This window comes from Alternaria conjuncta (genome assembly GCF_024043145.1).
Source record: "Alternaria conjuncta strain BMP 0040 chromosome Unknown scaffold_5, whole genome shotgun sequence".
Classification (NCBI taxonomy): Eukaryota; Fungi; Ascomycota; class Dothideomycetes; order Pleosporales; family Pleosporaceae; genus Alternaria; species Alternaria conjuncta.
In genome coordinates, this window is record NW_026250094.1 from 1,805,107 (window position 1) to 1,828,369 (window position 23,263).

General features: G+C 52.5%; 11 protein-coding genes and 1 non-coding gene across 12 annotated transcripts; 5 read left to right on the plus strand and 7 right to left on the minus strand.

Annotated features, from left to right (window-relative positions):
- Nucleotides 1–64: 64 nt before the first annotated feature.
- On the minus strand, nucleotides 65–1,630 carry J4E85_004232 (uncharacterized protein; the record flags this gene model as incomplete). Its single annotated transcript, XM_051468493.1, has 1 exon — nucleotides 65–1,630. The coding sequence occupies one exon, from the start codon at nucleotides 1,628–1,630 to the stop codon at nucleotides 65–67; it is 1,566 nt and encodes a 521-aa protein (XP_051328085.1).
- Nucleotides 1,631–2,549: 919 nt separating this feature from the next.
- Nucleotides 2,550–3,972, minus strand: J4E85_004233 (uncharacterized protein; the record flags this gene model as incomplete). The annotated part of the gene is made up of 4 exons (XM_051468494.1): nucleotides 2,550–2,621; nucleotides 2,672–3,690; nucleotides 3,741–3,843; nucleotides 3,898–3,972. 4 exons carry the CDS (start codon nucleotides 3,970–3,972, stop codon nucleotides 2,550–2,552), a joined length of 1,269 nt encoding a protein of 422 aa, XP_051328086.1.
- Nucleotides 3,973–7,079: 3,107 nt separating this feature from the next.
- J4E85_004234 (uncharacterized protein) lies at nucleotides 7,080–8,239 on the plus strand (the record flags this gene model as incomplete). Its single annotated transcript, XM_051468495.1, has 2 exons — nucleotides 7,080–8,076; nucleotides 8,133–8,239. The coding sequence occupies 2 exons, from the start codon at nucleotides 7,080–7,082 to the stop codon at nucleotides 8,237–8,239; spliced, it is 1,104 nt and encodes a 367-aa protein (XP_051328087.1).
- Nucleotides 8,240–10,045: 1,806 nt separating this feature from the next.
- On the plus strand, nucleotides 10,046–10,903 carry J4E85_004235 (uncharacterized protein; the record flags this gene model as incomplete). The annotated part of the gene is made up of 2 exons (XM_051468496.1): nucleotides 10,046–10,209; nucleotides 10,264–10,903. The coding sequence occupies 2 exons, from the start codon at nucleotides 10,046–10,048 to the stop codon at nucleotides 10,901–10,903; spliced, it is 804 nt and encodes a 267-aa protein (XP_051328088.1).
- A 415-nt stretch (nucleotides 10,904–11,318) lies between these two features.
- J4E85_004236 lies at nucleotides 11,319–11,404 on the minus strand. The gene has a single exon. It is a non-coding gene; the product is annotated as a tRNA-Phe (tRNA).
- Nucleotides 11,405–12,414: 1,010 nt separating this feature from the next.
- On the minus strand, nucleotides 12,415–12,860 carry J4E85_004237 (uncharacterized protein; the record flags this gene model as incomplete). Its single annotated transcript, XM_051468497.1, has 4 exons — nucleotides 12,415–12,564; nucleotides 12,656–12,696; nucleotides 12,761–12,786; nucleotides 12,844–12,860. 4 exons carry the CDS (start codon nucleotides 12,858–12,860, stop codon nucleotides 12,415–12,417), a joined length of 234 nt encoding a protein of 77 aa, XP_051328089.1.
- An 836-nt stretch (nucleotides 12,861–13,696) lies between these two features.
- Nucleotides 13,697–14,932, plus strand: J4E85_004238 (uncharacterized protein; the record flags this gene model as incomplete). Its single annotated transcript, XM_051468498.1, has 2 exons — nucleotides 13,697–13,885; nucleotides 13,955–14,932. The coding sequence occupies 2 exons, from the start codon at nucleotides 13,697–13,699 to the stop codon at nucleotides 14,930–14,932; spliced, it is 1,167 nt and encodes a 388-aa protein (XP_051328090.1).
- A 231-nt stretch (nucleotides 14,933–15,163) lies between these two features.
- On the plus strand, nucleotides 15,164–16,287 carry J4E85_004239 (uncharacterized protein; the record flags this gene model as incomplete). The annotated part of the gene is made up of 3 exons (XM_051468499.1): nucleotides 15,164–15,272; nucleotides 15,335–16,071; nucleotides 16,135–16,287. The coding sequence occupies 3 exons, from the start codon at nucleotides 15,164–15,166 to the stop codon at nucleotides 16,285–16,287; spliced, it is 999 nt and encodes a 332-aa protein (XP_051328091.1).
- Nucleotides 16,288–16,517: 230 nt separating this feature from the next.
- J4E85_004240 (uncharacterized protein) lies at nucleotides 16,518–18,150 on the minus strand (the record flags this gene model as incomplete). The annotated part of the gene is made up of 3 exons (XM_051468500.1): nucleotides 16,518–16,937; nucleotides 16,987–17,819; nucleotides 18,006–18,150. 3 exons carry the CDS (start codon nucleotides 18,148–18,150, stop codon nucleotides 16,518–16,520), a joined length of 1,398 nt encoding a protein of 465 aa, XP_051328092.1.
- Nucleotides 18,151–18,474: 324 nt separating this feature from the next.
- On the plus strand, nucleotides 18,475–18,811 carry J4E85_004241 (uncharacterized protein; the record flags this gene model as incomplete). The annotated part of the gene is made up of 2 exons (XM_051468501.1): nucleotides 18,475–18,670; nucleotides 18,765–18,811. 2 exons carry the CDS (start codon nucleotides 18,475–18,477, stop codon nucleotides 18,809–18,811), a joined length of 243 nt encoding a protein of 80 aa, XP_051328093.1.
- A 370-nt stretch (nucleotides 18,812–19,181) lies between these two features.
- Nucleotides 19,182–20,608, minus strand: J4E85_004242 (uncharacterized protein; the record flags this gene model as incomplete). The annotated part of the gene is made up of 2 exons (XM_051468502.1): nucleotides 19,182–20,312; nucleotides 20,381–20,608. The coding sequence occupies 2 exons, from the start codon at nucleotides 20,606–20,608 to the stop codon at nucleotides 19,182–19,184; spliced, it is 1,359 nt and encodes a 452-aa protein (XP_051328094.1).
- Nucleotides 20,609–21,641: 1,033 nt separating this feature from the next.
- On the minus strand, nucleotides 21,642–22,658 carry J4E85_004243 (uncharacterized protein; the record flags this gene model as incomplete). The annotated part of the gene is made up of 2 exons (XM_051468503.1): nucleotides 21,642–22,349; nucleotides 22,398–22,658. 2 exons carry the CDS (start codon nucleotides 22,656–22,658, stop codon nucleotides 21,642–21,644), a joined length of 969 nt encoding a protein of 322 aa, XP_051328095.1.
- Nucleotides 22,659–23,263: the final 605 nt, after the last annotated feature.

The following is a 23,263-nucleotide window of genomic DNA, read 5'->3' on the forward strand; positions in this document are numbered from 1 at the left end:
GTCCTGTCTGCGGAGTGAATATATGGGTCTGGGGTGACAATACAATGTATTATACATGATGATGCTACACTAAGACTTCTGCACGTTTATCATCGGTGGGCTCGTCTTCCTTTGGCTGTTCAGCAGCGGTCTCCTCACTCGCTGGAACCGCGTCTTCAGACGGAACGACCTGCTCGCCGCCCTTTGCAGACGCCGTCTCCGGGAAAGACCCATCAACGCCCGGATTAACGCCCTCAACAAGCGGCATGTATTCCTGCGCACCAGCCTTCCCTTGCGTTCCAGGTCCCTGTGTACTACCATCCTTCTTCCACCACCCACTCCGCCCCTTCCAGTTCGGATCATCCGACCTCTTATTCGTCTTCCTAACAAGAGAGCTACTCGCCCTCTTCTCCTCACTCTTCAAACCCAATCTCTCCGCCACCACATGCCTCCATGTATTAATCTTGGTAAGGCCATCAGCAAACATCTCCATGCCATACAACATGGCCATCTCTTTGCCCAGCCCACCACTCCTCGCCTGGTTGTGTTCCTTGATTATTGCGTCGAGGAGGCCGAGGATGTCGGCGTCGAAGTCGATGGCGTTGTCGTCCATTTCTTTGAGCAGCATGTTTATGGTTATGTAGGAGGCTTGCTGGATCCATGCCGTCCGGATCAGGTGCTTGTAGAGCGTTGTTGTTGCGCCGAGGGCGTGCGAGGAGCGGCCGAGCTTTTTGATCGTGGGGAGGATGGAGAAGGGGAGGGGGGAGGAGGGGAACTCGGTGCGTAGGGTGATGACGGCGGTTATGAGGTGGTAGGGGTAGTTGTGAAAGAGGATGCGTGCGTCGGTGGAGGGTGGGGAGGGTTTGTAAGCAGCTTTTGCTTCTGATGACTTCTTCGATGCGTTGTTGCTGGGTTTGGCGGTTGGCTGTTTCGTGGGGCTGCCGCTGGCGTTGTCGAGATCTAGGTCGCGTACTTTGGCAAAGACTTCGCGCTCGAGGGTTTGCCAGAGGGCGCGATCGGTGGGTGCGTTGCGTATGAGGCTATCGATCCGTTCTTGTTCCGCCAGACGCAATTCTCTGAGCTTTGCTGCCTCCACACTCGAGCCCTTCTTCTTGCTACTCTGCGCTTTACCCACTTCTGCACCTGCAGCATCTTGCTTGTTAGATCGAGCCCTCGTTCTCTCTGTACGCAATGCGCGCAATCGCGGGTCGCCTCTCAGCACTTCGTCGAAAACCTTGTCTAGCGAGGGTCTCGGGATATCTTCTGTACTCGGGATATCTTCTGTATTTTTCTGGAACTCTTCGAACACCTCGTCGACATCTACCAAAGGGTCTTTCTTCTTCTGTTGGCGCCCTTCATTATCAAACTTCCTGTACAACTTCTGGAACACGGCCCGCTCGGTGCGAGATATAGTAGTCTTTCGGGGAGGCTGTTGATCGACAACAGGCGGTAGATCTGCATCGTCTTCGAAGGGAATGTCCTCGCTAACGTACGGGCGCGAAGGCGTGTGAATATTGCGGCGAGCAACTGGTCGTGTGGCGGACTGCCATTGCTGGATCGTGGGTGTCTGGTACAGGAACGGAAGGAGCGTTTTGCTTGGCGAAACTCGAGAGCGCGACAATGCTCGCACCGAATTAGAGCATATAGACATGGACGGAGGCGCCGCACAAAAGCAGCGAGTTGTGAACAGCACAGCAGACGTGAATGATACGATGATGCAGCCCGCCGTGCAAGTCCCAAATCTTTTGGGATCGCCGCGGCTCAGTGGTGGTCCGAGCTCAACCTGCCGCATCCGGAAGTTCTCAAAAACCATCGAAAACTCAAGCACTCTCCAGGTGGACAGCGGCCAAAAACCTTAAACTAGGTACATAAAACGCATCCTCATTGGCTGAGCGCAGTCACCCAAATAAGGCAACTTTTGGGATCCATCGAAGACGGTATGGAAGCAACTCGGCCCTCCAAACTGCAAGCCCATTGGCTATTGTCACCCCCCTCCATCAGGCAGGACCTGAAATCCGTCGAATACTGCAACAGGCGGCCCATTACTGGAAACTGGTACCAAAAGGAAACCGTTCATTGGCCAAGTTCAGTATACCGCATCCGGTAGGTTTGGAGATATCCGTCGAACGCACGATTTACTGGAAACCTGTACCTAATGCGAGGCGTTGATTGGTGAAGTCCTGGGCTGGGTAGAGGAGGCACGATCGAGCATCTTGAGCTGCTTCCTCTCCCACAGGAGATGGGAATAGACATCACCGCATTTTTCTCAACGCATAAGGTGGGAGCAATATCTGCATAACAGCTTTCGCATTGTAAAACGTCTAGGTCTCGCTCATTTTGACGATGTGTTGACAGTTGACCAATCCTCTAGTGAACGCATGAGATCATCAGCAATATGGCATTTGCTCAACTAGGAAGATTCCAGGACAGGTTTCACAACGTGCAGAAGCTTGGTTGGAATGGTGTAATGCCCGAAAATCTATTGTTGAACTCCTGAGTATAAAACGATGGCTGACCATATTAGAAAGTTTGAGATATTATAAAAGCGACACAGATCTTCCAAATTCGTCTCATGCCGTGGTAGGAGGCGTCTTTGTTGGCAGCCCCTTACCGATTCGCTCGATCTGAGCGCCGTAGAAAGCCTGGTATTTCGTTAGCATCCACATCTTCACTTCTCGGGGACCAGACTTACACTCTCCGCACCAGCACCTAGAGCCTTGACCGGGATCTTGCTGACCAGCCAGCTCGGCTTCACAGCATCCAACCTCAGACTGACATCACCACCCGTAGCCTCTGCCTCCAAGACTTTCTTCGCAAAACTCGAGTCCACAGCAGCTGGTCGCGCCAAACCGATCAAATCACAAGCATTCTCCTCGAGCGCGGCACGCATACCCGTCAAGCTGCGGAAACCGCCCGTAACCATCAAGACCACCTCTGGGAACTTCTGCCTAACCACCCTCGCAAAATCAAGGAAGAAAGCCTCGCGCTTCGCGGTACGCTCAGACACCTTCTTCTCGCCAGGCTGTGGCTCGTCGCCCTTCATCATCCTAGGGTTCTCGTACGATCCACCGCTGATCTCGAGGAAGTCGATACCGGTATCCTTCAGGAAACCGATCTGTTGCATAACGTCCTCCATATCGCTGGAATGTTGGACGTCAGCGGAGTTGAGCTTGATGCCGACTGTAAATGTAGATGGGACAACAGCGCGGATAGCATTGATGATGTCGAGAACGATGCGGGCGCGGTTAAACGCTGAGCCACCGTAGTTGTCTTGCCGATGGTTGGTCTTCAGGGACATGAAGATGTTGAGTAGGTATCCGTGTGCGGCGTGCAGTTCTACGCCGTCGAAACCTGCTTCGCTGAGGAACTTGGCTGCGTCGGCATGTCTTTTCACCACGTCTTCGATTTCTGCAACTGTCATCTCTCGCGGGGTGCCGAAAATGAGTTTTTGCGCCGTCTTCGCCCAGATGTTGTCTTCGAACTGTAGTGCGATAGGGCTTGGTGCGATGTTCTTCTCGAATAGCCCCTTTGAACCTGCTCCAAGTGGACTTTGGCGGCCGGGATGGTTAAGCTGGACGATCGCTGGGGTACCTTCAACACGGCATGCTTCTGCATATCTGCGCCATTGAGCAATGAGTTCGGGGTTAGTGCTGGGTGTGAGAGAGACATCGAGGGCGTTTCCGAGCCAGCGCTCATCGATCATCACGTTGCCTTTGCATGTTAGTCTTGAAAAAGATCAGTTGGTGAGAGCTCTACTGTACCCGTTATGATTCCGCCCCATCCTCCCTTTCCCCATGCTTTGTAGGCCGACATAAGGGTCTCTGTTGGGTCATGAGACTTTGACATGGTTTCTGCCATCGCTGCCTATGGGTGTGTTAGGAACATGGTCGCACTGCGTTTGTTTTCTTCGTTGTCTACCTTGAGTAGCCTGTTCTTGAACACAAGACCGGATGGCAATGTCACCGGATCGCTTAGTTGACGATTGTTCTGCATCTTGGAACCTGGTTATTGATTTTCGTGTGGGTTGGTGCCGGATGGTGTGTTCTTGAACTCCAAATGTTGTGTAGGTGTCTGGTTAGCCTCAACGCTGGTTTTATGCCCTCGTGCAGTTTTGACGGTTATGTTTTTGGTAACGATGATGCTATTCTGCTATTCTCCAGCTCGCGCGTTCTAATATACATGTACTTCTCTTCTAGAAGCTGCGGTGCAATATACACCCCTTCGGTGTGAAGATCGAACCGGTTACTGATCGCGGACGAGGTTCGGCGGGGGACTAGTACTGATTCCAAAATATAGGGGAGGCCTCGACTGCTAAGCACCTCGGTTCATTTGGGCCATGGGCGCACGTCGTATTAGGGAAAAATGCGACACTTTCTAAGCGACTTACAACTTTACAACCCTAAAACCCTACAACAACTAGCTCTTAAGAAGTTTTTATTGTATAGAAAAGAGTCTGCTATATAAAATATAAGGTTGGTATTCTAAAAAAATTCTAGAGCTTCTTATTGTGTTGTGCAGCGTGTACAAAGATCTCTTAGCGTCTTATTTCTCCTTGGTAGGATGTGGGCGTGTGCTCAGTTTCGGCCCGTTTCCCAAGACGCGGCGAGATTCTGAATCCTCCGAGTTTTTGCAGATATTTCTCCATGAGAGCATGCCTCGTTCTCATTCGATGTGTGCGTTCTCGCTGGTCGTTTGGCGACCTAAAGTTACTTGCGACGTGAAACCTGGTAGCGTCAGGCTGTCAGAGAGCGGAGTTCGCGTGCGACGTCATCTGGAGTGGAAGCGGCTGAGGCCGCAATCAGGCGTGTCAGGGTCCGTGCTGCTCCCGTCCTCGGAGCAACCTACCACCCTGCCTTCGGCGGATTGTTCACGCGACGAAGAAGAGACTGATGAACCCACCCACTAGATATCAGAATACGCTGAAGCTTTGTTGCATCAATATCGCCACACATACTGTCTCGAGCGGCTGCGACCAAGATGGAGCATCTCAGAAGGTTCAGGTGCACCTGCAGGAAGGCTGGATCATGGATGCTGACCAAGATGAACCCAGTAGATGCCGATCCGTCTCCCAGCACATGCGATCCATTGGTCTATTCGAGAAATGGCATTGCGTATAGTAGCAGGACTGCTGCCCAGGCGCTGATGATAATACCACGATGGTGAGCACGCAGCTGTTGATCGCAGTCAGCGTGGCGCAACTCACGTCGCAAAAAATGTAAGTTTCTCTGCGTCAGCAGTAAATCACACCACCAGGAAAGAGACGGGTGGGGCCTTAAGGGTCCTTCAGCATCTACAATGTACCGTGTGCCAAGATCAGATCGTATCGCTTCCACTTCCTTGGGAGCGCTCAGTCTTACGACGCCACAGGGTTCCCTGGCTCCCTTTTCGATACACCTACCCGTCGCAATCCGCGCCTGTCGGTGGATTTCCGCTGTCGCTATGCGAGGCACACTCCCCTGTCAGTTGTATAAGAACCCGTTTCGCCTAAGGCCAGTGTAAAGGCATATGCAGCCTCTTACCCTTTTGGGAAACTGGTATGACTGCATCAACAGTTGCGATTCGACGTTGCGCCTGATGCCATGCGGCCCAGAACCATCAGCTTCCTCAGCCTCACCCCTCCTTACCCAATTGTGAGCCACCCATCGGTGTGAGACCAGCACCAAGCACCCCTCAACCAAAGCCTTGAGCCGGTACAAAGTCCGAGTATGATGCCCTGCTTTACCCCCTCGTAAAGACAAGGTACAGCAAGCTAAGCTCATACGACCATTACGCATTATCAGAAATCAACACAATGATGGGTATTAATGCCGCAAGGTTCCTATCGTCGGATCCCGCTCTGTCACTCGCTACGCGCTTCACGAGGATGTTACTATACTGCACTGGAGGCGAGACTGGACTTTCAGGACGCAATGCGACACAGCGCGTCTCTCTGCGGTCTTCCAAACCTTCCAGAACTTCACCCCCGCCGACAGCCTCAATGGATAGCCTGCCAAACGAACTCGTCCTAAACATCTGCAGTTACCTATCCCCATCAGAACTCTGGTTCAGCGCGCGCCCCACTTCTCGTCAACTCTACAGCTGCGCCAAAGAAGTACTAGTACAGAAATGCTTCCATGAAGAGCAAGTTCACTTCTCTCGGTGTTGCTTCTGGTGCAGCCTTGGACACTCCCCCATCGAAACAGTCTTGAGAACCATCACGCCACTTTTCAGTGACAAGCAAAAGCTGCGCATAGCATGCATCAGTGACCAAGCTTTGCTTGTCAAGCTGGCTTTCGGAGGATTGTGCAATCGCATCGCGAGGTTCGAGCAGAAGATCAGTGTTTCAGTTGGAGGAGGGGAAGAGGTCACAATAACGGCTGCAGAGTGGTTGGGATATGTGGGACGTCTCGATCGTGATATACAGGTGCGCCGGTATGGCTTCCTGGCGTTCTACTTCGCACGAGTAGGAAAGAAGAAAGTGGAATGGCGGATCACAGAACCTCTCCTGTCGGTTACGCACGTGCTAGGCTTCATTGTGGTGGGCGTTGTCATCGTGGCCACCGCGTTGTCTGTCCTAGTTGTCGGTGGTGCTATCTGGGAAGCGTGCAGACTAGCCCAGGGCCTATGGAGTCTCCTGGACAGGCTAGTGGAAGCTTGTATACCAGATAGGCTCACTCGAGACTGAACAGCGGAGCGACGAACCGACTGCGCGGCCGCAACTACCAGCGCAAACACCTCGTGGCTCGAGAATCCAAGGATATTTCCTAGGTATCTATTCGGTCAAACGGTAAATGGTTGGGTGCGTTGGTCGGCTAGATGACTGGAAACATGGAACTGCTGTCCCTTCCCAAGCAGCCACCCAACGGGCATCCGCAACAGGCGTCAGCGTTACTCAGGGACCCGGATGGATAAGCAGGGCAGGAACATCATCATCGGCCCCGCTTGAAGAGTGGAGCAGAACAACGTTGCTATGAGAACGTTGGATAACATTGTGACGGTTTATTTGGTCGCGAGAGCATCTCCACGAATGTTCTCACAAGCAGCCACGTTATACAATTTTGACGCAATAATTCACCCCCAAAAACGCTGGAAGCAACTACACTGACTTTGATATTACGATCATGACCGTCCACAAGCGCGAATCTCGTCTCCGCCGCTGGGCTAGGAAGCTTGGCAGCTGTCTACGAAATCACCATCCGCACCGCAAGTACAAATCCGCTAGCTATGTGGACATGGGTAAGACGGCATCGTCGCCTGTACGTCGCCCCGATGTCCGACACACGCCACGCAAAGGGCTCATCGGTCGAAGAGAGCAGCCTTCGAAAAAGGTACACAACGGCGGCACCAGAGCATGGGATGAACAAACTAAATGGGCGTTGCCTTCAGCAGGAAGCCTTCGAAAGGCTACACCGCAAGAAAATCCGACAGACGAGACTATTCGGCTAGTAAACCCGAGTGTGAATTCACTTGTTGGAGGGCGACTGGGTTCGCAAACACCGATGTTTGCTGGAAGGGTGACCAAGCGAGCTGTTGGTGAGCCCCAGAAACAAAACGCAAATGTGTCAGGCCTATTGGAAGGCCCACGATCCGTGCTCTCATGGCAAGAGTCGTTTGAGCTGCAACGAACACTCAGGAGAGAACTGCCTCCACCTCCCTCTGACAGATACGATTCTGCGGTCGACGTAACGATCCGACCCCTTAACGTCCGCAAGCATCAAGTCCAGAAGCCATACTGTCCTTCTGGATTAGGAAGATCGGCCGCCGTACCCATCCAACCCAAACCGACTGCCAATGCCCGAATTCTCCACGCACCAGCGTTCCATTCTCAAACCGCTTTACCTGCAACAGGTAAGGAGCCAGCGCGGGGCTGGGAACAAGATTGGGAAAAGCCTCTTCAGCAACGCATCGGAGACTCGAGGGCGATCTGGAAGTCAGCGTCACACCGTCTTCTACTGCGGAACAAGGATAGCATACAGCAACTAGATGCCGAGCAAGCAATAATGGAGCAGATGACTGCGAGGATGGAGTTGGAGAAGAGGCAGCAGCCCCAGATGAGGAGCATTCAGAGCATTGAAGAGATGGCTGAAGAGGATCGGAGGGCAGATGAGGAATGGAATGGTAAACACAGTCTGACAGCTTTGAAGGAACAACATGCTAACAGCGTCGTCTTCTAGGCATCGCAAACCAAATTGCGTTCGATGCGCAACTCCCTGGCGTTCAGGAAGTCAAGTCCGTCTCATTCCGTCACCAAAAACGCCACATTGCAAATGCTCGGCGGTAATTACACTGATTCACGAGCCACAATCGCACAGCACGTGGAAGCTTCGATGCTTCTACGATATGTCAAAAGTAAAGGGCAGTTGGAATTGGGTTGTTGAGGAAGTCGTAGGCGCCGGAGATTTGATATGAAAAGGGCACGCACTACGTTGGGCCAAGCATGGCATTCTGAAGATTTCCATGGCGGTCAGGAAGGCAGCCAATTCTGCCAAGCAGACCGAGGGATCACTGAAGTGGTGTGTGAGGTCTTGGTGTTGTACGTTGTTTTGTGGAGTTTACGAGCGACCAATTCCTACAATTCGCTCGTACGCCATGCATATGTACATTGTTGTTCCATAGATAATCGCAGTGCTTTTTTCTCCTCCGCAGCAAGCATTCGCTGGCGAGATGACGGTGAGACGGAGCTTGTGCTCCTTCGAGAGAACGGGCGTGCGCTAGCTCTGGTATTCCAAAAAAGCAAAGGCTCATGCTGTTTTTCCTCACTTGCCGGCCTGGAGAGTCCCCCTCCCTGCCTTAGCCTGCGGAGCGCGACCGATGAAAAGGGCCACGCAACGACATTACCATGGTACGGTGAGGAGTAGTCCGGCACGTACCTGGCTATGGTGGCAGACACAGGGTGCCGGAATTGGTATTTGGAAGACAACTCGATCGCCCACGGAAACAAGCAAAGCCTGCATGGCATTGTTTGCACCACCTTGAACGTGTTGACAAGCTGTTCATTTCCCGTCAACACTGCCTATTCTACGCACACTTTCGCATTGCCTTTCAGTATGCTCTGCCTTCCGCTTTTAAACATGTTCAGCTCCAATAAGACCGACCACGAGTTCTCCGATCATTCCTGCAATATGTGTCGACGCGCCACCGATTTGAGCCCACCACGGAATCCGAATACTTGCACATCAAGACCGGCCATGTCGCATCGAGGCCCAGTAGCCCATCTACCTCACACGATAATCAATTCCAATCTCGGCTGCCGAAATCACACCTTCCGGTTGCAATTTAATCGATTCCTGGTGGAGGATCCAACTGTCGCCGTGTTCTCCGTCGACCAAGAAGCACCAATCTCAAGCGTATGGCGAGACGAAGACCGCCGGGGCTGCTACGGATGGGCCCGAATCTTCTCCGCGTCGCGATCCAGATGCAATGTGACGATGAGTGTCGGACAACACTGGACACTTGGGGTATCGAACAAGTCAATCCGATACTGGAACATGGAAGAAGGGGTCATCCTAGTGGATTGGGGTCAGCTTTACGATAGCTATTTCAAGCAATTGAAGACGAAGAACCAAGAGAGGTCGACAGCTTTTGCAGAACAAGATTATGGACAGGACGACGACATGCCGCCCAACCGTGCCATGCAGCGAGTATCTCGAAACGATCACCGCCCGGCGACAGCAAACTCGACAGCTCACGAGATTGGCACACGATTCAGCAATGGTTTAAGGGTTGTGAGAGACGCCATTAGAAGTCGTGTGGGTGAAGGCAGGCCGAGGGGAACAGGACGGGAAAGGATCGCGCTCGCACGCGTCCCTCTGATGTGGACGAACCCGAGCTATCAACGATTGCGATAATAGAGACATTAATAGCCAATTAATACAAGGACATAATGGATTCATGAGCAGCAGGAACCCCCAAAAGTCTTTGACGCCGCCACAAGAGGTCGATGACGTCCATGTAAACTTTCCAAGGTTGACGCGTGACGCGTGAACGCCCTCCCGTTTTAGCGACAAAAAAAGTACAACCCCCGCTATAGCCCCGCCCATAACACCAACACCGTCACATCTTTGAAGCACATAGCAAAAGCACCAAAATGTCTACCTGTGTCATCTGCGACAAGCCGCTGGAGGTAGAAGTCGAGCGCGACGAGGACGAAGAGTACGAGGGCGGCGCATCGTCATCCGGCAAAGGACCCGCGGCGGCACCAGAAACATATCCCGATGACGTCCAGCTAACCTGCGGATGCCACTTCCACTGGTACGCACACCTTTTCTGCGCAATCGCACACCATCGCTAACACGCCACGTGCAGGGACTGTCTCCTCTCCGCCTACGAAATAACCTCGTGTCCCCACTGCGGCAAAGAAATCTCCAGCACAGGCGACGGCCAACAAAAGGTCCTCTGCCGACTCAACAACGAAGGCGGAATCCAAGAGAACCTCGATATCCTGCCCCTCCTCACCGAAGAATCATACCTGAAAGCGTACCCGGAAGACAGGAAAGCGCGCGCCTTCCTCGAGTTCTGTCGCGAAGGCGATTACAAGGCTGTAGTCGAGCTGCTGCTGAACGATGACGATGACAGCGAGGACGACGAGGGCGATGTCGAAATGAGCACTACGGATCATCCTGAGAAGGAGGTGGGCATTGACAGGATGTTGAGATACCAGGATCCGATTGGGGATATGCAGTCGGGGCTACATGCGGCAGTGCATGCGCAGAGCAGAGAGGTCGCGTGGTTGTTACTGCTGCTGGCGAGTAACTACCCGTTGCTGGACTTCCCGACGCAAGTTTTCCAGGAGGCTGAGGCTATGGGTATCATGAGGGGCCTTACAGAAGACAAGATTGATATCAGGAGTCTGAGGGATGCGAATGGGAGGACAGCGGAGGACATCGCGAAGGAGATTGGTGGGGTGTGGGTGGGATGGACGGACAACAACAGGTTGGCGATATGAGGGTTGTGACAGAGCGTATTTCCCGGGCGACAATACGGTGCTTTCGGTTTGTACAAGGAGGGCTGGGAGTCTAGCACGCGAAGTGCGCAAAAAAGCTGTCCAAGAAGAGAGGAAGGATCTAGACCTTGGTGTAATGATTAGTATCACCCTTATGACATACAGGTGCTCAAAACAAAAGCACTCCATGGCCAGCCTTCCAGTGCGCTTGGTCAAAACCTACAGTCTACAAGCCTATGACGTCTGTTAGGTGCACCTCGTACTATGCGCAAAAGTAATGGTACACATTCAAGTACTCCTGGTGTTCTTATACAACCCGCCAACGCCAGCAAAAAGGATACACGCCAGGCGCGCCCGGCATGCTATCCACAACCGCAAAAAGAATAGTTCGAAGAATCCCGAGCAAGCTCGAGCACGTTGTCCCCTTCGTGGATCGAACACGATACCTCCAGATTTAGTGACTGAGACTTCAGTCTGGCGCTCTCCCAATTGAGCTAAGGAGACGGTTGTGATAGGGAATTGATGGAGAAATTGAAAAGTACAACGTTGATGATCCAAGTTTTGCAATGCAGACGACAAAACCGGAGGCCTAGAATGGGGAAAGATCCAATAGTAATCTGTTGTGGCGAAATCAAAACCCTGCGTCGTGATGAAGTACGTTGGTGGGGTGGAAGTGGGGTTTGCACCGCGGGCTAGACTTGGCCAGGCCTGAGACGGGAACTGGGGATGGTACACCAGAGAGGTGATTGGGAATGTAGGAACACTGTATTCGTTACTGTTGTACGTTGCACCTCGGTTTGTCTGTTTCCGGGTCGGGGTTTTCTTGTATAGGTATGCGCGCTACACATCAAGACTGCAAGTTTGACTCTCCTGAGCGGATCACCTAATCAAGTAAGACGCGAGACGTGCGCGCTTATCATACATAAACACAGGATAACGATGTTGAAGTGAAGTGTTGCAATACCAGAATGGCGTCGCACCATAGGCTATGCTTAGGTGCCATCTTTAAAGTGGCTTGTTTGAATTAGGGGGAAATCCGACTTTTAAAGCGCATCAACAGGTGGTTCCAAAGGAGTGAGTGGCAACGCGTCCATGCATTTCCCAAGTCTTTGTCGAATCGGCCAACAGCACGTGTCTGCTTTATATACTCAGTATCTCGGCCAGGTGCTTGTTACACGCGTCGTCTCCCGCTTACGCTGGTCCAACAACTCGTATCTGTGCCCCTGGAAGGTCGTTAATCTTAGGTTCCTCAACACTGAATCACTACCGTCAGTCGGTCACAGAAGAGACAGCCTCTCGGTAGCAGTATGAGAAAAGAAGGCGTATGGTAGCCAATAGTCTGATTCGTGATATATCGATCCCTACGCCTGTGTATCATGCCTCGTCAAATCGCCATACATGGCCGTCCCCTTTCAACTCCTCACTCCTCGCCCGTGGTATCTCATGCTCGTGTAAATAGCAAACTTTGTAGTATCGTCCGTTGTCGTCGTGCACTCGCTCGGAAGTCTGGTCGCTTATTTCACAACACCCTCGTCAGCGTTGAAGCAGACGTCGAACTCCTTGCTGTGCTTGTTGGTTGCGTGATCGGTAAGCATCTTGCGGCTCGTGGTGCCCTGGAAGGTTTGGAAGCAGGTTTTGCACTTGATGGTCTGGGCGGCGGCGTTCTGGCATTGTGTTAGCAGTGCGACTTGTAACGGTGATATGAATGCGGGACTGCGACGTTGCAGGATCGCGCAAGGGAGCGGGGTTACGTACGGCTTTCAGTTGGCTCTTTGCTTCCTTGGGACCGGCATCGCCTGTAGGTTTGGAGTACGAAGTTAGTTACTGTCTCACAGGCAGCTCCTATGGTGGGATGCTAACCCTTCCTGTCGCGTTTCTGCTGCGCTCTTCGAAAAATGTTAGCGAGCGTTCCAGGGCTGCTAGATATATGTAAAGTGGCTTACTTGGCTCCGTTACCCATTTTGTAATTTGCTGATGGTCAGTCGCTGAGTGTGAGTGGAGATATATGTCGAGAGCGATCAAAGTCCGAGGATTTGTTTGTGTGAAGGCTGGTGGTTCTGCGAGATTATTTGCGACGGCGGGGAGGGTCCAGGCCGTTTGGTCGAAAGGCGGTGTTGGCACTTCCGGCATTAAGCGGCATCGGGTTAGGTCCTCCGCGCTATCATGTGAATCTATCTTTCACGCTACCAACCTTGGAACAATCTACTGCCGCTCTGAAATTGTGTCGAGTCACGTATGCTAGAGCATCTACTCTTAACATGTCCATCGTTCGGTAACATATCGCTGAGCTACACATGGTGACGTGCGGCAGCTTTCCATACGCTCCACGTTTTATCCCTGGACGCGACCTCGGGAGCTAGGTAATGACATACCGTTTGGCAGAACTACATGATAACATATCGCGATGACAGATCGAGAACTACACCTACGCGATGGCTCCCGTCCTTGCCGTCAGTAACTACATGGCTATCGCAATATGCAGGCAGTCGCAATCTAGTAGTCTGTGATTAACCCGTACGTACAAGTACTACATGAACTTGGAGGGTTCTGATAGTACAGGTAGTATGTCTTCGAAGTTCAACTAGGTATCTAACCGTTGTCATTTCTTGATTCGAATTTCGCACCGTCACTAGGTCCCTGTGTTTCACACCTTTTTCCTGAACATGGTACAAACGTCCATAAAGCCAAGCAGGTACTCGGTCTGCATCCTCGTTTGCTACTTTCTATTCTCCCTCAATACAATGAGCTCTTCTTCAACCCTTTCTTAACCCCTAATATCATTGTTCCCTCGACACCATGGTCCACAACCACGACCACCACGAGCCAGGCCATCATGCGCATGGGCACAAGCATGGCCGCTTCCAAGTCAGTCGAAAGACCCGACTCAGGGCCGTGATAGCCATATCTTTCTGCTTCTTCGCGGCCGAGATTTCCGTAGGCTTCTATACATCATCACTTGCCCTGGTAGCTGATGCCTTCCACTATGTACGTCCCGCGTCATCCTACTGCCTACATTGCACTTTTCTTGCGTAAGATCATTAACAACGTGTCTAGCTCAACGACCTCATCGGCTTCATCGTGGCCTTGGTAGCTGTCCAGGTGACAGAGCGCAAGACTTCACCTCCAGATCTCTCCTTCGGTTGGGCGCGGGCCTCACTCCTCGGCGCCTTCTTCAACGGCTCTTTCCTTCTCGCCCTAGGTGTCAGCATCACACTACAATCTATCGAGCGCTTCATCTCCATTGAACGCGTCGACAATCCCAAACTAGTCCTGATTGTGGGTTGTGTTGGCCTAGCTCTCAACATCATCAGTGCCTTGTTCCTACATGAGCATGATCACGACCACGGCCCTGGTAGCAGCGGCGACGAGGAAAGTATGTCACTTGCGCCAATGCATGCCAATCACCTGCACATATCCGCGAAACCAAAGAAGCACGGAATGGATCTGGGTATTCTCGGAGTTCTCATCCACGTTATCGGCGACGCGATCAACAACATCGGTGTCATCATCTCCGCCGTTATCATATGGTTCGTCAAGTCGCCTAATCGTTATTATGCCGACCCAGCAGTTAGTATGTGGATCGCCATCATGATACTTCTCACTGCAATTCCCCTCACGAAGCGTAGCGGCAAGATTCTGCTCCAGTCTGCTCCCCTGGGCGTCAAGATCGAGGACGTCAAACACGATTTGGAGGCCATTCCTGGTGTGCTTAGTGTGCACGAACTGCACGTCTGGCGTCTGGATCAGAAGAAAGCTGTCGCATCAGCACACGTTGTGGTCAGTGACCCTGACATCGCGAGCTTCATGAGCAAAGCCAAGATTTTCTCTGAATGTCTGCATGCGTATGGCATCCATTCGGCAACACTACAGCCTGAGCTGGCTGCTTCTTCGGACAGGCTCCACGAGGTTGAAGGTGGAGGCAGAGAAACAGCCGAAGGCGTTACAAGTGCAACGCATACTGCACGAACGAGTACTGAGACATGCGGTGTGCCTTGTGGTGTAACTTGCGAAGAGTTAAAGTGCTGCACCTGAGTTCCGAAATTGGCTCGATTTCGGAATCAGTTCCGCGGTCCCTGCATAAGCATACGAGGAGGCGTTCAGATACCCCACTATGAGCATCCTAGCTGAGCTTCAGCTTCACTGTACACAACAGTTAGCATAACGAACGATACATGAACAGATAGCTACAGATTCTTCTAATAGAACCACTTTCACTTGACTTTTCCTATCTTCTATCTCATCCCTCCATCCCATCAACACGAAATGTCAACCCAAGAAATCCACAAGTACGGCACCGACGATGGCTGGCACGGCATCATCCAAGAAGGAAGTGACTTCCCACCCGAGAAAGACAGATACCACCTCTACATCGGTAAGCCCACACAGAACCATTACACCATACCAAAGCAACACTCATACCAACGTATCACCCAGGTCTCTTCTGCCCCTTCGCCCACCGCCCAAACCTAGTCCGACACCTCAACCACCTCCAACCCTACCTCCCCGTCTCCATCGTCCGCCCCTACCCAAAGGGCGAACCCGGCTGGCGCTTCGACGCCAGCTACCCCGATGCAACACCCGACCACCTCTTCGACAGCCAGTTCATGCACCAGATCTACTTCCGCGACGACCCAGCTTACAAGGGGAAATACAGCGTGCCGCTTCTGTGGGACAAGAAGAGCGGCCGTATAGTGAATAATGAGAGTGCTGAGATGTTGAAGTGGTTACCACGGGCTTTCGATTCCGTGTTGGAGAGTGAGGGAAAGCTCGTGGGCATGAATTTCTATCCGGAGGAGCTACGCGCGAAGATCGATGAGATCAGTCCGTGGTTGCAGTCGTTGATTTGCGCGGGGGTGTATAAAGCGGGTTTCGCACCGACTCAAGAAGGCTACGAGAAGGGTGTTGTTCCGCTCTTTGCTGCGCTGAATCGACTAGAAGACCTGGTGCATAGCAACGGCGGCCCGTATATCCTGGGCGACAAGCTGACTGAGTTGGATCTCCTGGCATACCCCACCATCGTCCGTTTCGACACGGTTTACTCGCAGCATTTCAAGACGAATCTGGGTTCGATACGACATGACTACCCTGTTCTGAACAATTGGCTCAAGAATCTGTATCACAATGTCGAGGGGTTCAAGGAGAGTACGGATTTTAGGCATATCAAGGAGAATGTAAGTGGAATTGCTCGGATTCATGCAGGGTGCTGTGATGGCTGACCTTGAATGCGCGCACAGTATACGAAGAGTCATGGTGATATCAACCCACTCAGTATCACGCCGTTGGGACCGTATCCAGACGTAGAGGAGGGATATGAGAAGGATTGGAGTAAGCTGAAGCCTGGGAAGGTAGCGCATCCGCGGGTTTTGGAGGAACAGAGTAAGCTTTGAGGAAACGGCGGCGTGAAAAAGAGGAGTGAAGTGTTCGAGGATATCGTAGGGAACGAAGACGGTAGATCTGTAACAGATAGTGGTATTCTTTGGTATTCCATTCGCAACGAAATTTTGGGTCATTCCTAATGCCCGTCATCCATAATATACATACCGCGCATCGCCGACGGAGTATTTTGTTTACACACACATAGCCGGCGCAAATTCCCATCCAAAGCCATGTAGTCCATCTACTGCGTCTTCTTTGTGCTCTTCTCGCTGGGCGCACTGTACAGCCAAACGGCTACAAATGCCAACCAGCCCAAGACGGTGACCCAGATACCGCCAATCCAGACCCACGCACCGCTAATCTCGAAACTCCTTGGGTACTCGTCGTGCGCAAAGTGCCTGACGGTGACCTGCCTCTTCTCGTCGATGTTTGTGACAAATGGGCGGCGATAGTTGACGCGGAAGTTGAAAATGCCGTGTTGATCGGGTGTCCTGAACGCGACGCCGAAGATGGTTGCGTTCGCGGTCTGCGCGATCGGGGAGAGGTTCAGGCGTTGGAAGGGCGAGAGCATGCTGAACTCAAGCTGGATGTTATCCTTGGGCGAGGGGACGAAGGGAGCGAGGTGGTCGTTCGTGTATTCGGAGATCTCGACTTGGAAGTGCTGTGTCTGTTAGTACGCTGGTTTTGAACACGGTTTAACATAAACTTACGACGTCGGTCTTGATACGGTAGATGCCAGGGTTGTTCTCAGGAATGGCAGTGCTGGTGTTCAACTTCTTGCTGGCACCCTCGTCCTGGTAGTGGAGGAGCTTGCCAATCTTCAGCACACCTGTCTCCTTGAAGGTCCACTCAGAAAGCTTCTGCGCGAACTCGCGGTTGCCAGTCGTGATAGCCTTCTCGCCTAGCTTAGCCTTCTCAGCGAACCACTTGTTCTGGAGCATCTCGGCTGAGCCGACAACTGCCAGACGCGCCGCGTTGTTCGCCTGCATCGCAGAGACGACGTTCAGCTGCTCACCAACCGCGAAGGGGTCCTCAACACCATCAGCCTCGTCCTTGGGGTTGTAGCTGTAGGCGGTGCTAGGGGCGCGGAGGATGGGCGAGGTGAGAGGTGATTCGTTTCCAAGAGCCTGACCGACAGCGCGTGGCACGGCAATGTAGCCCTCGCCAGCGAAGTAGTTCTTGACATCTGGCCTGAGCGACTTGGGGAACGGCAGGAGCAATACGTCGTGCTCTTCCTTTGCCGATGACGCATCGTAGTTGAAGTGGTCGACGACCAATGCGCCCTTGTCCGCTGGGATGTTGATATCGACTTCGAGAAGCATGGCCTGGACGGCAGTAGGGATAGCGTATTCGCTCGAGAGGGCAACCAGAATGTTTCCATCCTTCTTCATGAACTCGAGGAGGTTGTTCGCTGTGAGGGCAGGGCCGAGGCCTTTCGACTTGCCGGGGAGGAGGAGGACATGGTCGTATGCTCGTTCGCCGTGCTTCAGTAATGAGAGCTTGCTCTCTTTTGGTGATTCGACAGATGTGGTATATCCCCGGGCTATACAGTCCTGTCAGCATTGGCTCACTATCAGTGGATTCGATTGAGCGTCATCTGCTGCGCAAGGCCAGGTTGCAAGTTCGATGGCTACGAAGCTTTGCCAATGCCTCTTCTTTGCATCGCACCTTGCGCAAATTGAAGACACCACAACGTCTCCAGACACAATTGAACTAATGCATGACTTACACGTCAAGTCGTCCAGGAACACACTGTACTTCTCCCGCTCGGCCTGCTCCTCCAGCACAACCAGCAAGCGGTTGCCAGTGAAACTCTTGGCCTGCACCACCACCGACCAAACGAAGGCGACGGTAAAAGAAAGTAACCACCTCATCTTGTGGTTGATCGAAGATTGGACTTGTCGAGTTGCGCCAGCATGTGGAGAGCTGTAACGGAGATACGTATGCTTTTGCCAAGCCCATCGGTCCCGGAAAATCGCTGCACGCCGATTGGAGTGCGGAGGTGAGTGAGCTACGGGCTGCGACCTCACGAACACCAGACTCGCGCCGACAACTTGCGATTGCGACACCAGACTGAGGCATTGAGCCTGCTGATTACCGGATCTACCGACGCACGATAAGGGATAGTCTACGTACGCGCGTACTTGCCTCGGCGGCTCGGAAACACGCGCTCACATACCAACAGCAATACAGCGACCATGTCCGGCATCCCCCCCTCCCCGCGCTTCTTCCAGCAGCCGATACGCTACATGAAATGGGCCTCTATCAACAAGCCGGCTTACTTCTACTCCATCATGGTCGGATGCGCAGGGCCCATAATGGTCGTTACCGTTCCCCCGATTCGGAGATACATGGGCGAGGAGCAGATCCCCAAGATCCCTATGACATACCCAGGTACGTGGCGGATGGAGAGAACTGGTTGCTAGGATATTCAGTGGACTGGATATGGAAAATTGGAGAAAGAAGACAGTTTACTGACTTGTCACAGTACCAAAGGGACAACGGCCGAGACCGACAGGCTTCGATGACGAGTAGAGGATATCAGGGGAGATGGAGGAGACAACGGGAATGAAGCTTTCACTCGGATTCAAGGAGATATCAAGTCAGAATATTCCCTTTCACTTCAATACACCATAAGAATACAGTCAAGAATCATCATTTTGTGTCTAACCGTGGAGGTAGTCGAGCCATTATCAAGAAATTTCAATGCCCGCATAGCCCCTTTTGCCGACTACAAGCAACCCAATACCGTATTTCCGTCCAGCCATAGACCAGTTTGACGCCGACATACCAACCTAACCCTCACTTTTGAAAAACCACACAACGCCCAGGAGGCACTCACGGCATCCTGTGAAGCTCAAAACCAGCCCAAAAGTACCGCCTGGCGGATACTTCAATCCAAAACCTAATCAATCTTAGCCCGCTTACCCCTGGTATCCTCCTCATCATCATCACTCTCAAACTCGACCGAATCTTCCTCCTCCTCACCCTCCATGCTCATGCTCCTCTCCTGATGCATCCTCGCGGTATCCAAATTCTTGCGAGCAATGTCATTGCCACCAGGCTTGTACGCCCTCTTTGCCGGAAGCACCCTAGGACCCTCGCTGTCCTTGTCCCACGGGTAATCTCCCTTGTCGAACTCAGTACAAGTCAGATACTCAACAGGGAAGCGATGGATATCCAACTGGCAGGTTGACTTGAGGATCTTGTGCTGGTCGACGACGGTCTTCATACACTCCTTGATTTCGAGCAGATGGTTCTCCAGGACGTTCATGGCTTTCTTCGTCATGGGGAATTTGGTGTGGAACTGGTTAATGACGGATTTGTCCATGTAGGAATCTCCGGCTGTGCCGATCGCTTTGTAGAGTTCGAAACCGCAGTCGGAAGCGTGGCGGCCTTTGTCCATGATGAGGCGCTGGCCGATCCAGTGGCGGAAGAAGGTGAGTGCTATCCAGACGAGGATGTCTTTGGCGTAGGCTTCGCGCTTGATGGGTAGGTCTTCGACGGGGAGGCGCATGGTACCGGGGTAGAGGGACATAACGGCTAACTCGACGGCCTTGCACTGGCCGAGCATTGCGCGATGGTACTTCTCGAGCAAGGCGCGCAGACCGGGGACTTCACGGAGGTAGTCGAGGGTGCTGCGGGAAGCCTTCAGGACCCTCCAGTTGCCGACTAGGTGGACGATACACTCGCGGAAGATGAGTTCGCTGCGAATTCGGTATGACATTTCGATCCATGCGTGCGGCTTCTTCTGTATGGCGCGGAAGAGATCTTGACCGTGTTTCAGGAGGGCGATCTCGATGGGCTTGGAGATAAGTATGGTGCAGCCTAGGTAGTCGGCGATCTTGAGAAGCTGGTAGCAATCATGAAGGGCGGCGGACATGTCGGTGTCAGCAATCTTGAGCTCTTTGTTGTAGAAGGCATAGAAGATGCTTTCGTAGTGCTGGAAGGTCTTAACGGCTTGGGGGATACGTCCGTTTTCGTTGACGATTAGGCCGCTGCGACCGTCGGCTCGCTCGGCAGTTGGTGTGAGTTCCTAGAGACATCGTTGTTAGTGACTGTTATTGGTAACTTGAGGATAGGACAGGGGTTATAGTTTCATACCACGAGATCAAGACGACCGGCAGGATGTTGTTCGGAAGGCAGGTCCTTGAGTTCGATCATCCAGCGCGTCTTGATACCGGCGTTCCTGGCGCGGGTGTTCAATTTGACGGCGTTACACTCGGTTAACAAATCGGCGAGGAGGGTGGAGTTACGCGCTAAAGTACCAGAGTGGAACTTGTAGCGACGCTCATGGCCGAGGACGACTTCGACATCTTCTGCTTGGTTCATGTTGTGTGGCAGGGTGTTGTCGGCTACCGAAGGCTTGATGGTATCAGTGCTCACAGCAAAAGAAGCGTGTTGGAGGCTCAAGGCGACAAGCAAAGAGTTGATATATGCAAGGCAATCACTGCTGTTAGCAACCAATGGACCCAAATGTTTGTAGAGTGGAGAGTGTGGTGGAGTGTTGGAGCAAACAGGTGAAGATATTATATAGGGCAGTGCTGGGAGCCTTCTGCTAGCGGCTGACCGCTGGCGTGGTATTCCCCAAGGTAAAGGTGGACAGGTAGAAGAGCCCAAGCGCAGTGTCACGGGGTGGGCCAGGCCCTCCGATAGTCGCAAGAGTGAGAGGCAGTGGGCTATTCGAAGGTCGGCGGGCGGCTGTTGGGACGCCAAACGAGCCGCAAAAAAGTCGCTGAAGTCCTCAACACCGCAATTTACGTCTTGAATACGAATTGACGCGAAATAAGTAGACTTCAAGCCATTCGATTCCTTTAGTTGCCTTGATACTTCGAAACACATGCAGACTGCGTGCAACACCCAAGAACTCGTATACCGTACTATAGACTTATGTTCGCGAGAGCATCTTCATAACTAGGAACATTAGAACTGGAGCAGTCAGGAGTACTTATGGTGTCTCATGAGACCTTGGAATACTTGGAGATAAGTCTATTGTCACGCATATAGCAACACGCTTTGATGAAACCTAGGGCAAAACGTATGTAGAAGCTATCGTGCATATCTGCTATTTCCTCTCCGCATATACACACAAACCTCTGAAGACCTACACGAAGCTAAAGGCCAACTCAGAACGCCGAAGTATCTGCTCGTGTGAGTGTATGAACGAGATCGTGTAGCGCTGTTTCTTGTTCACGTGGCAGCAATGAGATTCACTCATACTTGGTCTTGTTGCTCCGAACTTGGAATCAATCGAAAATTCATGAGGTAGATATATCGTACAAGAAAGTAATCAGAATATGATCCTTGGCACTAGGCCTCGCTCATAACGCCATCCGAGGAGGTCGATAATACCTCTACAGAGACCTCACATCCACTTCTGTGCTTGCTGCATACCGCTGAGCTGGTTGAGTCCTGGAAACTCCGTAGTGCTTCCATCAGGGAGACGTTGCAACTGCACTCCTCGTACATCATCTACATCCTTGAAGCAGTGAGTCGGATGGCACAAGTTCAAGAGCAGAACTGCCGCAATGATGACACCACCCTCCAATCCGATGAAGTACTTTTGGGTGTTGGCAATATGGCCCTCCCAGCCCTCACTCAATTCTGCGACGCGAAACACGCACCTTGTGAAGATGCAGAGGGTAGACAGCGACAAAGCCACAAGGAAAGCTTTGAATGGCCATGAACGGCGGATGATAGCTGGCTGTTGATCTGGAGATATCTGGCCCAGAGACGTTCGTCCTTGGTATGTACGCCATGCAAAGTCAAGGGCCAGCAGAATGAAGAGGAGCATAGTTGCGACTTGGAAGGCTAGACCAGCGACCATGATGTGGTTGCCCTTCTCCGGGTCCTCGCCGTTGTGTGTCGCGACGCTAGCCATACCTCCGCCAGCGGCCTGAAGCACGAGTGAGATGAAGTCGCAGGGGATGAAGATCTTGGGGTATGAGAGGGGCTTGATCCGTGAGTGTTGTGGGCCGACCGTGGTGACGATGCGCGAGAGGCAGAGGTAGATGCCCGCAGCGAGGAAGGCAGGTGCGATGGTCAGGCAAATGATCTGGATGAGGAAAGGGTTCTTTGTCGTGTCAGTCCTGGAATCGACGAATACAATTCACGGACGTACCTCAGCGAACTGATCTGCATGTGCTAGAATGCGCCCAATATAACCGACGACTTCAATCGCGCAACCCGTTCCCATTGCGACAGTGAAGCCAAGCCATCTCTTTCCGATAATGCCCTGCACCAGGAAGGCGATAGTCGAGATGCCGAACAGCGCAGCGAAGGCGATGTTGGTGGCCAAGGAAGGTTGATAGCCCCAGTATGCCCACTCTTTTAGGCATACCTCTGATATGTGGTAGCAGGGCCCGTCATAGCCGATTATCATCTTGGGCGAAGTTGAAGGCGTATTTGCCTCTTTATTCCGTGGGGGTGAGTAGGGAAAGGGAAAGATTTTAATGCGGCAGTTGGAATTATACCCTGTGGTTGAGGGTCGCTAAGGCAAGGAAAAGGCGGTATCCACCTTGGAAACGAGAAGGTGAGTATTAGGTACCCAGGCAAGCTAGTGAGAAGATGCGTCAAGCAAAAGAGTGGAACGTAAGCGGGGTCCCGAGTGTTGTAGGCAGGGACGAGGGAGGTGAGGGAAGCTGACCACCAGGGCAGTCGCGGTGAGCGAGAGGAACGCGCGATTGCGCTGGAGTAGGAAGAACGAGTGAAAGAGGACGAAGCGCCACAACACCAGCTCGCAAGGCTGCGGATGGAGCGACGATATAAGTACCGGTGTAATGACCTTCTCGCCTAGGAAATTGTACGCATCAGTACAACCATGGTACTGAAGCCCGGTTCGCCAGTACGACCCAACAGTACAACCACCAATTACAATACTGGCTACAAAGCGGACACTTTTTGTTACCGGCCGTTATGGTTACAGGGACATGCCGCGCGTTGCAGGACGAAATGTGCGATTGGACACTGCGACAAGAACAGACTGCG